The 16,622-nt window shown below is 37.9% G+C and overlaps 1 protein-coding gene across 9 annotated transcripts in view; it reads left to right on the top strand.

Moving 5' to 3' along the window:
- The window catches only part of enox2 (ecto-NOX disulfide-thiol exchanger 2), a 164,608-nt gene that overhangs the window by 110,154 nt on the left and 37,832 nt on the right, over positions 1–16,622 (top strand). For all 9 annotated transcript variants that reach the window (XM_086085302.1, XM_086085300.1, XM_086085304.1 and 6 more), the window contains one exon: positions 11,504–11,659. In XM_086085302.1, the coding sequence (XP_085941428.1) occupies positions 11,504–11,659 (156 nt within the window). The remainder of the gene's footprint in view (positions 1–11,503; positions 11,660–16,622) is intronic.

Genomic DNA, 16,622 nt, shown 5'->3' with positions numbered 1-16,622 from the left:
AATGTGGGGCTTTGTAAAGCGCTTTGGGCACCATATGGTGTAGTTAAAGGGGCATATAAAAAGTCTATTTACCAAGAAAATTACTATTATTAACTGATTTGCTCCCCAAAAACGTATAAATATGTTCTATTTAAAATATTACATGTATCCCAAAAACGTATTTATACGTTTTTGTTTTCATGCTAGAGCATACAGAAGGCTTTGATGCAGCCTCTGAACTAAAGAAAACGGTTGAAGCAAGGGTAGTTATTACTAAAATGACCGACAGGTGGCAGCAGAGTATAAGAGATCAACCAGGGACATGTTGCAAAAAGCTGTTTTCCCCACAGTTTTAAACAGATTTGTGAATAATGATGAAACTTAGCTATATTCTAATGCTAATTGCTAATGAAAGAAGAGAATCTAATCTTTTACTTTTGGTTGGTTCCATGTTTTTATAGCAATATAATACAATATTCTGTGGGCCCTGCAAAATCAGTCAAAATCCGGTAACACAGCCGGGAGCGAAGGGGGTTGCTTCATTGAAAACGGTTGGGAGTGAATAAGTTAAGCATTTGGAGAAACCCTGTAGATGTTTTTTGGGTGGAGCAAGAACAGATTAATGGCATTTTACTTCATTTCAATGGGGAACATTGATTTGATATCCTACCACCACAGCAATATACTGTATAGTTATGAGTTTGGTCATGTTACTAATTATGCTGATAATTTTGTAACATTGTCACCACAATTGGCTTTCCTTCTCCAATATGTAGTGAATAGATGTCTAAAGTACGCAGTATCACACACACGCGAGTCGATGCTTTTTAAAACTCTTTTTGTACAGCCGAGTGTCATCACACAAAGTGAGAAAAAGTTTTCAAGATGGAAAAAGAGAGCGTTGTGACAATGCTTAAACAGAAGCTGACAATCTACCAACAAAAGGGCACAGCAGAAGCCTTGTATAAAAAGTAAGGAATAATATAACGGACGAGGTCAAAAAGGAAAATGTGAGGCGTGTTGGTGTCGCATTGTGCCCAGTAAAATGGAATGGTTGAAGAGTCGTATTGATTGCATGCCTTACCGTCATAGTCGTTGCAGCCGCAATCTTCTGGCGGTAGATAACTTTTTCTTTTCTTAACGGGATCCGTTTGTGAAAATTGGTTTTATTTGACAGTCAGTGTGCAGATAGAATACAATAAAGTGTTCTGATTTAACAAGCGGTGGTTTATGGCGTTTTGAGAACCTGCAAACAATAAAGTATCCACCCTAACAGAGGATGTTTCTGCATTTAAGTCATCTTTTAGAAACTGCAAACTGTCAAGGTTGTTGTAGATAATTTTTGATATTAAATACCTTGTATTTTGTGTTTGTATTGCTTGGTAACTGCTTTGCAATTTGGCTTCGTCGCTGTCAAGGTTATAAAGAAAACCTGTTAACGCTTCGTGTTCGAATTAAAGGCGCGTGTCAGTGTGATGCATGCAAACCTATTTGTAGCCAAACTCACACTCACGCTCATGTGGTCAAAGCAATCACTCTCAAATGTATGTGTTGGCATAGCAACTAGAAACCTGTGGCCTTGTCATTCTCAAGGCTGGAACGCACGACTGTTCCTAATTTGTGTCCTTGCAAACATTGTTCATTGAAGATCAATGCTAAGAATAGAATATAATTATAATCCAATGGATGGAATCATGAATATAGTAATGTGGTTCATAATAAAGTACCCTACAGTGACACAAGTGATTTACCGATAGAGAGCCAAACTACATGAATGACTAGTCAAGATGTATGCATGACTGGTAATAGGATCAGTGCGAACCAACATCTAGTTCCATCTATGACATCTGACATCGAGAAGATATCCTCTTCCAGGAGCTGTCCTCATTATCCACCCGTCCTTTACCCCGTGTTCACTGAAGCACGTTCAAACCTAGGATACCTTCGCCTGTTAGCGTAGGGCTGCTATCAGAAACTGAAGCATCTTCAAGCATACCGTGGACAACCAACCACGTCTTTAACATGACTGTAGTTCTGGAACGCCATTATTGCTGATGGTCCTTTTATCCTCTTGTTCATGAGTGACCGAAACGTTTTGGAAAACGACTGAGAGCAAAGAGAAGACGACGGAATATTGCAACGTCCACAGTTAAGGCACAGCAGCGGGGCAAGCTAACGTTAGCATGGGTATCCTCAAATGTTTCAAAATGTCTCCTATATAGGTTTTATGTCAGAACCTTGACCCAACGCTAACAATACTACCTGCTTTTGACAGTGAAAAGTAAAGCCCAGGAGGTGCCATAGAGTAAAAGTGGCAATATGAGCTGTAAAGTGTAGGAACGCAACCAGTAGCTCATAGCTTATGACCCTTTTGTATGAGCTAATGTTGCTTTTCCACTACTACGTGGTACACCATGCTATTTATCATATCTAGTCATCTGAGCTTTTGACTAGCATTACAAGATACACTGCTAGAAATTACAAAAACACAAATTGATAGCATTAGCACTGGACTCAAGTATCATTCCCCACAGTGTCCACTTTCCTGTACACTCAGTGCCCTCAGTCTCCTCTCAGATTAAATGTGACTTCCTGCCGTGGGCCAAAAGTAAATTATGTAAGACGCATCCATTGTTTTTAGTCAAGGCTTCGTTCTGGCTGATGCAGCATAACAATTTTGCTTGAGAAAAAACGGAACTCACCAGTCTTAAGTTTGCAACAAAAAAATGTCAAGCACCATTCACAATGGTGCGATCATGACTCTGATGACAATTTTTCTGTGATGATGTATTATACTTCCAAGCAAGAACTCAATTTATTTTTGTCTGAAACACTGAGGCTGGAGTATCTAAAGGTCATACTGGATGTAGCTTCTTTCTGTTGATCACGGTGTTCAATGATACTCTTCAAAGTTTATGGATGTATTTCTTCCTCAGAGGAACAGATATATGTATTTTAATGGTAGATAGGTCAGGCTTCTGCAAAGGTAATTTTCTTCTTATGCTTACTATATCATATTGGCAAGGCAAGGCAGACTTAATTGTAAAGCACAATTCACAGTGCTTTACTTTTTTTTTTTTAAACAAAGACAAGTTGAGAACATGCAATTACAATTAAAACAATCAATAAAATGTAATAATGAGTTTAAAGTAGCACTAAGGAACTTTTCAACCTTAATCAAATATTTTCATAACTCTTCTGATGAATCATCGACTCAAAACTAGTTGAATGGAACCTTTGCTAAGGCCTGAGGGGTTCTGTATCATTTTTACTGGCATTAAGCAACTTTGAGGAGGATGGTAGGAACACTGACACACACAAAACTACAAACGTGCTGACTGCTTTAGGGCATACATCACTCCCTTTACCCATTTGTTCCAAAGACGGAAGTCGATTTGAATGTCGACTCCCAATTACTGCTTTCCTGGCAGAAGCTGCAAAACAACTGTAAAGTTTTGAGGAGACAAAAAAAAAAAGAGAAGCTACCCGGATAAAAGGACAGTCAAGGATCCACATTGGCCTGGTTTTCGCTCGCTGGTGTAAGCTCAAAAACGACACAATGCGCTTGTCCTCCTGGGAAATATGGTCTTCCTTCAGGCCATAACATTAACACGTTTGTCCATATGGAGCCTCCATAATCAACGTAAACTGAAAGTTCTTTAGTGTTGCATTATTTACAAGAGCAGAGTGCAGTTTCACACTTTCAGTTGGAATAAGCATAGCTGAACAGGATCATTTTCAGTCTAGACTTAAAACATTGTCACAGCAAAAGCCTGTCTCACATCATCAGGAAGGCTGTTCCCGAGTTTAGCTGCCTGGAATTGAAACACAGCTTCACCGTGTTTAGTTCTAACTCTGGACATCAAGAGAAGACATGTCCCTGAGGTTGTGAAGGTCTGGGATGGTTCATATGGAACCAACATGTCAGAGATGTACTTTGTTGCCAGGCTATGGAAAGACTTATACACAACAAAGCTGTTTTGAAATCTGTTCTCTGAGCAACAAAAAGCCAGTGTAGAAACCTCAGCTTGGGACTGATGTGGTCGTACTTCTTGGTTCGAGTCAGGACCCAAGCAACAGCGTTCTGGATGTAACTTGGATGTACTCCTGTGAGATGGCCATTACAGTCTTTCCTGAGAGAGATAAATGCGTGGATAGATTCTTTGAGCCAGAAAGTAAGATTTAGACAGTAAACCTCTGTTTATGTTTTTGAGTTAAAAAAGGCTGATATTATTGAATTCATTTTAAATTTAGTCCATTGTTACCACTCAATTTCAAACCTGGGTGTAAGGTTTTAATATAACAAAAATGTCTTGCCGTCAACAAAAACTGTTTGCAAACATCCGGCAAAGCGTGAGATGCCATCTTAAGAGTCTGTATAGTTACAAATTCTTAATAGGAAGCATTTAAAGTTGAGCAAAAGAAGTCTCGGAATAGACCCCTGTGGTATCCCACAAGTCACTGCCATCAGCTATACCATCGAGAAGTCCAAAAAGTTCATCAATATGAGGTGTCCACTTTCACAGAAAGGAATTTTTTGATATTTTCTAAGATATGCGGGCTTAACAAAATCACACTACACACAAACTCCCTTTCCCCGTGGCAGAAGTATTTTCATTTTTACACAAATATATTTGCAAGTTTATCAGGCTTCATTTAGATGCACATACTTATGCTCAAATGCACTGCGGAGACGAGATAAGCAGGCTCCGGGGATAAGCGATTGTTCCTTGAATAAACAACTACTCCTTTGTCTGCTGCATCCTACTCGTCCTCATCCCCTCCCCGCCGTGCATACGCACACACATACAAAAAAAACCACTCACTCACACTGTAGTGGAATATATGTCAAACCTCATAACGAATCAGCCGACTGCCATTCCTGAAAATGAATGTGGAGCACAATGTGTTTTTCTTTTTTGTCGCTCACCTGGATTAACATCACACATTATCTGGGAGGTCATTGCTTTGCCGTAAGCGCATTTCCCATCCTTGCATGGACTGCAGTGTCCCTTTCTGCTGACTGCCTGGGAGCAGCGTTGGGAAGGTGCCAAGAGGTTTAGGCAGAGTGTGGAGGCGGACAGAGTGGAGAGGCGCAGACTTTGCGTATCCGGCGTGTGTATGCTGGAAAATAGAAATGGAGCGTTGGGTGTAGAAATGCTCAAATGGGATTCATGACAGCCCTTCCTATTCATGGAGGGTCTTTTAAGTTATTTCCATCAAGCAGTACACTTCAATCCACTTAGGTACTTCAGGCATTTTGTTTATGCACCTATTGTCAAATATGATGAGGACTCCAAAGTACTACAACAGGTTTTTGGCACCCCTTTGCTACGAGTACCAGCTGGGAAAGGGCGGTGCTTGACCAAGTCGTAAAATGAATTTTTTTCTTCCTAGGATCAAACTGTCATCGTCAGGAAGCCTGTATTACTTTAGGTCCAATGTAAACATTTTGGGGACTTTTCAGGAATCATAGTTCGGGTGTGCTGGGATATAATACAGAGTTGGCTCATTCACTGCCAGCCCAGTTAAAATGTTTTTTTGTTTTTTTACGTCTATAGCCGTCATTGGCATTTAATGATTCTCTAAATTTTAAATGTGAGCGTCTGTGCATGGTTGTTTCTCTATGTGCCCTGTGATTGACTGGCAACGAGTTAAGGGTGTACCCTACCTCTCGCCCCAAAGTCAGTTGGGATTGACTGGGAATAAATGAATGGACGGGTATCAACGCTCTCTGCGGCCCCAACTGGTAGCCTGTTCCAAAGATGAGGGCCGCAGACTTGGAACCACGCCAAGAGCTGAGTCGGCGTATTATAACATGCCAGTATCAAAAGGACCTGAAGGTCTGTGAGTGTCAATATTTGAAAAGATCTGCTAGGCAAGACATACTGAGACCATGATGGCTTTTATGAATTAATAATAAGAATCTTAAAAATCGATCCCTAAAACACACCGTGCTAATGCAGAACCTCTAAAAACATTATAATGTGCTTTGCTTCTGCTCCTCGTCAGCAAACGGGCTGCCCGAATTCTGCAGTAATTGCAAGTTACTAGTTTTTTTTTAGGAAGCTCCTGCTGTAATCAATACCGCTGGACATTAAAGTGTGCTTTCTTGAGAGAGAGAAACAGACATTATGTTTTTTAGGTTGTTGAAGTCATATTTCCACTCTGTTTAACATATGTAATAGAGTGAGCTCAGAGTCAAAGATAACTAAAAGGTTAGTGTCGTCATGGTTGAGCTGTAGCAAATGATCTGCCATCCAGAACTTCACTTCTAAAATACAGTTTGAAAGCCTGTGGTCATCAGAAGAAAGGGAAACGTGAAGAATCATAATAACAACTTTATTGATAGCGCCTATAAAAACAAATGTCCACAAAGTGAGTACAGCACTGTAGATAAAACACAAAAATGTACCAATTGTCATGATCAAACAGCTATGTCATATAAGACCAACATCAACAAACATCGGGAGGCCCCAGGCAAAACTCTTAAAACTTTTCCGACGTCTCCGCTAAGTGGCAGCATTACAAATTAAAAAGTGGTTGACCTAAAATTGAACCTTGTGGAACACCGCTAACCGGCAAGGAGTTTTCACACATGGTGACATAAAGTTGTCTGGTAAAATTCAAAACAGTACCCGAGAGGCTGATCGTATTGCACAGCCTGTTACAGAATGTTGTGATTGACCATATTAGTCGTTGCTATGTCTGGACTGAGATTTTTCCAAAAACACAATTGAAATATAAATATAAAATAATTTACCGGTTGTGTTGTGATTGGTTGTTTATCATCAGACTCCTCTTTGCAGTCAGTGCTATCCTTCTGTGGTGGCATCACAATAAAATGCCCCCCCCCCCCCAAAAAAAAAAACACAGGTGTGGAGATGCTAACTTAGCCAAATTCTTAAAAGTTTTTTTTTTTTTATAATACAATACAGTACAATATCATGCAGTTCAGCCTGCTTTGAAATCATACGGTAAGACAGATCAGGATTTACAGTGTCCCAGAGCCAACAGTGTGAAATTCAACTCAACTTAGCACTTGATGGAAACATTCTATTTTATCCCTGAGCTTGGAAGTAGAAGCTGTGAGATCAAGAAGGTAAGGAAAAGGTCAAGTCGTTTCCTTTTAAAGAAAATCAACCAAATGGAATAACTTTTCTTTGAGCATCTCTGCTGCTGCTTGTGAGCAGGAGGAAAGAAAAATGAAGGCTGGCGTGTTCATATAGAAATCTAATGACGGTGTCAGAGATCGAGAGAAGCATATTACAAACCCTGCTGGTGGTCCAGGTGGCAGGGCCATCTCGCCTCATTACAAAATTTTATACAGAAAGAGGCCATGTCGTCCACGACCACCACCTGTTCCGGGGAGCGTTGACGTCAGCGACGGACGAGAAGAAACGAGTGGGAGGCGCGATGAACGTTTCTGGCCCCGGGAGCCTGCCGTGAATCTTTTCATATTTCACGTGTGATTGATGGGCTGCTCCAGATGTAATTATGTTGAACAAACCTCCAGTCGGTAGAAGAACGAGTGGTCGAGAGATGCGCATCGTCGAGCTCTTGAGGAAATGTGCTCGATCGCGCGCGAGGAAGATGTTGTTGGCAGGGTACGAGAGAATACACAGTCTGAAGTCTAAAGATAAGACAAGTAAAAAGGATCACACACATGTGTATGTTGTGTTGTGGGCGGACCAGACATCAGCTTTCTTCTTCTTCTTCTGGTTCTTGCCGTTTCATAGGAAGACCTCTTTGAATAGCCCTGTGGTCTTTACACCAACGCAGAGACAACAAGCTCCTCTTTTGTGACACCAGTATGGCTTTTGAAAATGCGTCATTGACAGCAACAGCATAGTATTGAAGAAAGTCCACCTAAAGCTAGTGTGCTTCAGTTGTATTGTGTATTTTGTATATATTAACTCATTCACTGCCAATGACGGCTATAGACGTAAAAAAATCATTTAAACTATTTTTATTTGTTTCACATTTGTTCCCACTTTTGTTAACAAGAGTATGAAAACCTTTTTTATTATACATTTAGAACAGATATAAAATTTGTAATTAATCGTGAGTTAACTATTGAAGTCATGCGATTAATTACAATTAAAAATCATAATTATTCACATGACTTCACTAGTTAACTCACGATTAATCACACAATTTTATATCTGTTCTAAATGTACAATAAAAACAATTCTAGGTTTTCATACTCGTGGAAAAAAAGTTGAAACTAATAGAAATAGTTCAAATTTTTTACGTCTATAGCCGTCAATGGCAGTGTGTGTGGCTTTAAAAGATGGGGGTTGGCCTGGTGGTGGGGAGGGGGGGGGGGCATTAGCCATTTTCACTGGATTTTGACTGATTTTGCAAGGTCCACAGAATATTGTGTTCTATTGCTATAAAAACATAACAACAACATAAAAACAACAGATTAGAATCTCTTCTTTCTTCAGGAAAAAAAAGTATATTTGTATCTGCTTCCGTTATGCAGCAATTAGCATTAGAATATAGCTGAGTTTCGTCTTTATTCACAAATCTGTTAAAACCACTGGGGAAAAGAGCTTGTCGCACCATGGCCCTGGTTGATCTCTTATACTCTGCTGCCACCTGCTGGCCATTTTTGTTATAACTACCATTGCTTTAAGCGACCTCTTCAAAGCTTTCCGTATGCTCTAGCATGAAATTTAAAAAAACATAAATATATCTTTGGGACACTTAAAACATTTTAAATAGAACGCATTTACACATTTTTGGGAGCAAATTAGTTAATTTGCTAAAATGAGAATTCCAAAGCTGCTATATAACCCTCCGATAGCTTCTTACCTGTTATCTTTTTCTGATTCACAAATCGAGCACTGTATTTGAAGGAGCCATTTATTTTTTGTATTATTATTTTTTTGCATTGATTCATATAATGAGCCACTATTTGGTAAACATCTGGTTTAGGCCTCAAATTGCTTTATTGCTTTTTTTGTTCTGACATCTGGGTATTGCTCTGATTGACTGAGACGTCCTCATTAACATATCGAAGCACTTGAGCTGAGCGACATGGTCTCTCAGCATTCCCAGTTTCAGAGGGAATAGCAATGAATTGCTTTACATATTAGCATGAAAACGGAATCATTGGACTTGATCCATGCTAAATTACAACGCGCGAGCGATGTCTGTCGGAAAAAAAAACACATCTGAAAGTGTGATGTACATATTTTGGCATACGTCGTGATAAGTAGGGAGGGAATAATAATAATAATAGTATGCTGGTGATGAAACATATGTAAATGAGGGACCTCGTTGGGAGGAAATCAACTTTATTACCCGCCGCGCCGCGCCGCGCTCTTCTTGATTGACACCCAGCAAATGTTATGCACACACACTTTCCTCAAGGTGCTGCGACCCGTTGCACTCTTGCTTTCTGTTGGATAAATTGTATCTAAATATATGTAGCAGCATTGCCTTCATGTAACTCGGGTCGCTTTCAATTCAATTCCGAGGGATTTATTGGCAAGGCGCCATTGCCTGATACAATTTGCGCACTACTCTATTTCTCTCCACTCATTATTGCAGCTTGTTTTATAACTTGCGTATTTATTACATCCTCACTGGCTCCAGGGATCTATTCCAAGTCTGCACCTTTAATGTGCTAATGCCGCCATTCTCACACTCCCTTCATTTATAAGGAATTATAGGATCTATTTCCATTTAGTGCTGTATATGTAACTTGGCCTGCATGGGATTTACTGCATATCCAAATGAGTCGGCTTGGAAATGGAAGCTATATATTTGCCATTGTTATGGGACAAATAGTAAAAATGTTATCGTTGTGCCCTTGAATAGATCTGTCACAATGCTGATAAAGTCATGCCATGGAAAATGCAGCATGCCAGAAGATCTTATGAATAAAATTACTTTCATACAAATGTGATGGCGTGCGTTCACAGATATTTTCAATCATTTGCTAAAATAAATGGGAAATGGAGTGTACTTCAGAGTGCTTTTATCTACGCCATAGGTTATATTGTATTGAATTCATAAAAATAAAAATACCTTTATTGATTTAAATAAACATTTCTAAATTATTCATAACATTTAAAGAAATATTTCAAACCAAAATACATTTTATATGCAAAATAAATAAACATCATCTGTAAAATATGCAAAATGATGACACTTTTTAGTAGAAATGTGATGGTTTTTCAAACTTCACAAATATTTTTTGTTTAATAAAATACGTTATATTGTATTAATTTAGTAAACGCTGTGTAAAATATGCCTTTATTGATCTAAATAGAAAAATTCTAAATGATTCATAACATTCAAATAATGAATAGAAATAATAAATTAATAAAAATAATCTGTAAAATATGCCTTTATTGATTTAAATAAAAAAATCTAAATTATTAATAACATTTGAAGAAATATTTCAAACCAAAATACATTTTATGTGCAAAATTAATAAACATAATCTGTAAAATATGCCTTTATTGATTTAAATTAAAAAAAATCTAAATTATTAACATTTAAAGAAATATTTCTAACCAAAACACATTTTATGTGCATGTAATCAAATATTTTTGATCTAATCAAATGTAAAGTACTTTTTTTTCAGACTGATACCAGTACTCAACTGTTGTATCACAGACACCGATACCAAGTACCGGTACCACCAGTACTTTTGATACATAAAAGATTGCCCTCAAAAAACAATGACAGATCATTTTATAAACTTATATATCTGAAAATAACATTTTTCCTTAAAACTGCATGAATGTCAATTTTCTATTCTTCGCATTTCTAATTTGTAGTTCCTGATTGTAAAATGGCCACAAGAGGACGAACGACATTGCAAGTACCGATACCTGGTATTGGTACTCTCACATCTCTAAAATTTATAAACATAATATGTATAATATGCAAAATGATTATACTTTTAAATAGAAATTTGATGGATTTTCTCAAATCTTTTTAATAATTTAGTAAAATAGGTTATATTGTATTAAATTAGTCAACACTGTGTAAAATATGCCTTTATTGATTTAAACAAAATACATTGTATTGTACAATAATGCATAAAATAAAAATACAAATGATTTGTTGGAAGTTGATGATGTCGTACCGAATAAGCTTATTTGAAGAGGTCCCAAAATGGCCACGGGACGGATGGTCGAAGCATTGAGCACAATCTTAGGAGTTAAAATCTTGCCTGTTAAAAAATGGTACTGCTCAATTTATTCAAAGAGACCTTGTATTAACAACTCATCGTGTTTATTATCGTGGTTGTCGTTTACGCCGGAGGAAATAGAACTCCCAACAGCAACGGTGAAAGGTGTCACACGAGGGACTCGCCTAGCTAACATTTTAATAATGTATATTGTTTACAGCATTATTTAGTCATGAATGCGACTAACCGCACAATCGATTCGCAATGAATTTTTTAACTTGTGGGGACAAATCTGATCAATATATGATGAAGTGTCACTGTGTGAGGAATTGCTCAAGAGCTGACGCCAGCGTCTTCCTTCCTGCCCAGACTTTGACCCCAACCTCGGGATGATGGCCGGCATCACGCCCATCAACCCGTTGATGCCCGGCCTGGGCATGGTGGCCGCGCCCCTGTCGCACGACGTGCCCGTCATCAAGGAGATCATCCACTGCAAGAGCTGCACCCTCTTCCCCCCCAACCCCAGTAAGTCCGGTTAGAACCTTACTGCACCGCTACACTCTTCCACTTGTCATTTTATTATTAGTGCTGTCACTATTGAATATTTTTAGAATCGATTAATCTATCGATTCTATCTGCGATTGGCTGACAACCAGTTCTGGGTGTGCCCCGCTACTGCCCGAAGCCAGCTGGGATAGGCTCCAGCACCCCCGCGACCCTAGCGAGGAATAAGCGGTTAAGAAAATGGATGGATAATCTATCGATGATTTAATCAACTAATCGGAGTCATTTTCATTTTGCATTAGTGTATTACAAATAGTATCAAATATTTTTAGAATCACTTCATCTACAGATTTACTTTCATTTTGCATCAGAGTGTATTATAAATAGTGCTGTCACTGTAGAACATTATTAGAATAGATTAATCTATCGATTATTCAATCGATTAATCGACTAATCGGATTCATTTGCATTTTGCATCAAAGTGAATAACAAAATTACTTTTTTAACCAATGATTGGTATTTATTTCGTACTTTGTATTTGAATAGTGATTTTTTTTTTTAAATAATGTTGTACTGTGTTACCGGTTCTGTCATTGTTTTCCAAACTAAAAACAGATGTTTGCAAATGTCTTATTTTGATTCAACACATAAGATAATCAGAAATCAGTGAACAATTACTGTTGATATGCTGAAATCTGAGGATTTTGACAATTTTAAATAAAAAAATGGCTCCAAGCGATTACGTGATTATTAAAATAGTTGTTGATTATTAGATAATCAATTACTTGTCGATTAATCGATTAATTTTGACAGATTTTTTGAAAGAAAAAAAGCAACTTGGCTTTTAAAAATTTGCTGAGAAAAATCTTTTTCGATGTCAGATATTTAATCTTGTTTTGTATTTTACTTTTTGCAAATGCCATTTTATACGCCCCAGTTGAAAACCTTTTGTGTGGATGTGAGTGAATATTTAGTCATTAAAAAAAAAAGAAAATGGCTTCAGTTCTGACTTGAACCGTTTTTTTCCTAAGCAATAAAACTTGTGCTGCTGTTCTTTTTAGCATCAAGTCAGCCCATAATGAGGGTTCACAGTCGCGCACAAAAGCAAGCCTGTGATATTTTCAGGTCACATTTGTTTATTCAGACTACAAGTGCGAAGCGCTATTTATCTCCCTTCCACCTCCCCAATTACTGCGAGTCACAACGCCGGCGCTGTCACTGGTGTGGTACCTTGCCTCCATTTTCAGAAGAAACGTTTGCTCATCGGGACTTCTTATTGTTGTCTTCAAGGAGATAAAAGCTCCTGATAGCGTCACATTGGGAAGCTTAGCTAAATACACACATAGTGGCAATGGTGAACTGCTTTTGGAAGTATACTGTAGCGTGGTGGGAAAAAGGTGATTTCACTTGAATATGCTTGGATCACTTTAAAAACTCACAAAATGTGCTTGTGCCTCAAGCCAGAGTCTATTTTTGACCTTTGTGGTTTTATTTATGGCTCTGATTATGAATTTTATTTATTTTTTTGGTCCCATTTTCTATTTTTCCTCCTCCTTTCTTCTTGCGTTCCCGCCTCACATCTCACAATATGTCACGTAAAGCACTTAATCTCCCGGCGAGCAGACGAAAGAAGCCGACATCTGAAGAAACAGATGATAGGGTTGATTTTCGTCAAGAAAGTTTTGGCTCGCAATTTAACTCTTAAGCCTGCACGGATGCTTTTTAAAATGCAAATGAAGGACGGCTCATTATTTGTTGTTCTATTGTATTCGATATGTTTCTCGATACGATACATGAATGGTACATTTTCAAGTGGAACGATTCGATTTGATTCAGTACGGCTTTTGTCGTGTTTATTCACTCATTTACTCCCGGCCATTTTCACTGAAGCAACCCCCTTCGCTCCCGGCTGTTTTACTGGATTTTGACTGATTTTGCAAGGCCCACAGATTATTGTGTTCTATTGCTATAAAAACATGAAACCTACCAAAAGACCTACCAGAAGATTAGAGTCTCTTCTTTCATTAGCGGAAAAAAAGTATATTTCTATCTCTTTCCATTTTGCAGCAATTAGCATTAGAATATAGCTAAATTTCATCATTATTCACAAACCTGTTGAAAACACTGGAGGAAAGAGCTTTTTAACTCATTTGCTCCCAAAAACGTATAGATACGTTCTATTTCAAATGTTTAGTGTCCCAAAGACGTATTTATACGTTTTTTGTTTTGTTTTATGCTAGAGCATACAGAAGGCTTTGATGTAGCTTCTGACCTGAAGAGGTCGCTTAAAGCAATGGTAGTTATTACAAAAATGGCCAACAGGTGGCAGCAGAGTATAAGAGATCAACCAGGGCTATGTTGAAAACAAGCTGATTTCCCCACAATTTAAAACAGATTTGTGAATAATGATGAAACTTAGCTGTATTCTAATGCTAATTGCTGCAAAATGGAAACAGATAAAAATATACTTTTTTCCTGATGAAAGAAGAGGCTCTAATCTCTTTTTTGGGGGGTAGATTCCATGTTTTTATAGCAATAGAACAGAATATTCCGTGGGCCTCGCAAAATCTGTCAAAATCCAGTAAAACAGCCGGGAGTGAAGGGGATTGCTTCAGCGAAAATGGCTGCGAGTGAATGAGTTAACAATATTTGATGGTATAATTTATCGTGTGTTCGCTCCACAATGTTTTGTGTCCATTTTTATGCTCTGGGAATCTACACCACTTATTTCCATCCGGTTTGCATCAGTTTGTGAATTTTGTCTGTATTTCTGCATACCGGTCTTTATTTAGCTCTCACCTTTACACGCCTCCTCACTCAGATAAAGCAGTAATGAATTCTGTCTCGCGACAAGCCGCTCGGAAAGCAGCTCTAACATGAGGCTGGTCCACAAATATCACAAAGCGTTAAAGTCGACGATCTGGGGTCACCTTGGCAGACCGCACAGAAAACCTTTTCCTTATTACAAGCATTTATTTCAAGGTGGGACTGCGGAATTTTGTTCTCCTTGAATATCAATGAGTCCTATTTTGCAAATCAGAACCCTTGTGAATATGCAAACACCCCACACAAATCAGCGGGAGTAGTATATTGACGATAATAAAGCGTTACAGTCTCGATATACGGCTCGTGGTCGGAATGATTTGACTTTGGTAGATCCGTGCTTTAAATGCATGCGGCGGCGGCGGCCGGGGGTTCAATCGGATCTCCAGACCTTTTGTTGTAAGTCATTCCCGTTTTCTCATCTCTGCGCTCTCAGAGCTCATGATTGAGGGTCGCGCCGGAGTCTTAGTTCATCTGGGGACATCCCGCCAGTGAATGGCAGCTTTTTAACATTTAAACGAACCGGTCGGGATGTATCAGGAGGAATGTGTCCTGGATTCCTCCTGGAAATCCCGGATGGATTTAACATCCTACTTAAGATTGAAAAGTAGGAATTCTCAGAGGGTGTCTGGGGAATGTGACCTTTAAGACTCGGAAATGGGGAGATGATATAATATTTACCCGGGGTGTCAAACCTGTCAGATATTTTTATGGGATAGAATGACACCACCATCAAGTATCAATACATGGGAATTTTGAGTTACAAACAGTTGCTGTTTACGAACAATTTGAGTTATGCATATTTTCTGAAAAGATAGAAAACTTACCAGAAAATATATGTATGGTGCTCTTTTTACACATACGTTTTTCTGAAGAAAAAATGGTGCTAAAATTACCTATTTGTGAAATATATTATTTTTGCACATAACATTTTATGAAAAAGATTTTGTGGTAAAATTTGCTCAATTTGCGAAATATGTTTGTTCTTTTTACGCATAAAATTTTCTGAAATGATCTTTTAGAAAAATTACCTTTGTTAACAAAATGTATTTATATTTATGCAGATGATTTTCTGAAAAAAATTACCACTTTGTGAAATATTTTTGCGCAAAACATTTTCTGAAAAAAATTTGGAGGAAAATTACCTCTATTTGCAAAATATGTTTATGTTGTTCTGTTTACGCATAATATTTTCTTAAATTATTTTATAGAATAATTACCTCTATTTTTTTTTATGCAGAAGATTTTCTTGGAAAAAATCATCGAAAAATTACCACTTTGTGAAATATTTTTGCACAAAACATTTTCGGAAAACAATTTGGAGAAAAATTACCTATATTTGTGAAACACGTTTGTTTTTCTTTTCATGCATACATTTTTCTGAAAAATTTTGTGGAAAAATTACCTCTATTTGCAAATTATGTTTATCCTTTTTTAAGTATAAAATTTTCTGAAAATAACTCAGGAACAAAATACCTCTATTTGTTGTTCTTGTGCTGTGCAGCCATCATTGGCAACATGCATAACACATTGCTGTAAGCCGAAAAACAACATGTTCAAAATTTCTTAGCGACAAGAAAAACCGAACATATTTTCAACCTTTTACGAACCCTGACCAAAACCCCAAATTTGCTACATTGGCAAACATGTTTATATTTTATTGTAACGAAAACATCACTAGTACTTTAGTTTATGTTAGTGATAGACTATGCCACGTTCCAACTTCTAGTCCGTTCAAATTGTGGTTACTTCACTAGGAATGGATCTGGGTTGTAAAAAGAGGATTGCTCACAACAAGACACTTTCATTTGTGAACGTCAGTTAGTAGATAGAATGAAATAATCCACTACAGGCAGCATAGTGTAATAGTGTTTTTACATTAATGTGGTTGCACACGTACTGTTGAACACCCTGAACTCAGAAAAGGCCCTTGATGCAAAGGAGTTTGACAGTTGTGCTGTAAATAAGTGGTAGATTTGAGGATATAATAAGTTAGAGCAACGCTGATGAAGGAGCCGTGTAATTATATCGTATGTACGTCGTCAAGAGGGTTGGCTGTGTGTGAGCACAAAATTAAGTGAGGAAAATCAAATATGAGCGCAGCGGTTTGCCTTGACTGCACCAGTGGGCCTTAATCATAACGCAATATGAGGAATTTTGC

The sequence above is a fragment of the Leptonotus elevatus genome, chromosome 9 (genome assembly GCF_054856555.1).
Source record: "Leptonotus elevatus isolate MCC_2025b chromosome 9, RoL_Lele_1.0, whole genome shotgun sequence".
NCBI lineage: Eukaryota > Metazoa > Chordata > Actinopteri > Syngnathiformes > Syngnathidae > Leptonotus > Leptonotus elevatus.
Note: the sequence above shows the minus strand (reverse complement) of the source record. Positions and strands in the feature narration are given on the sequence as shown.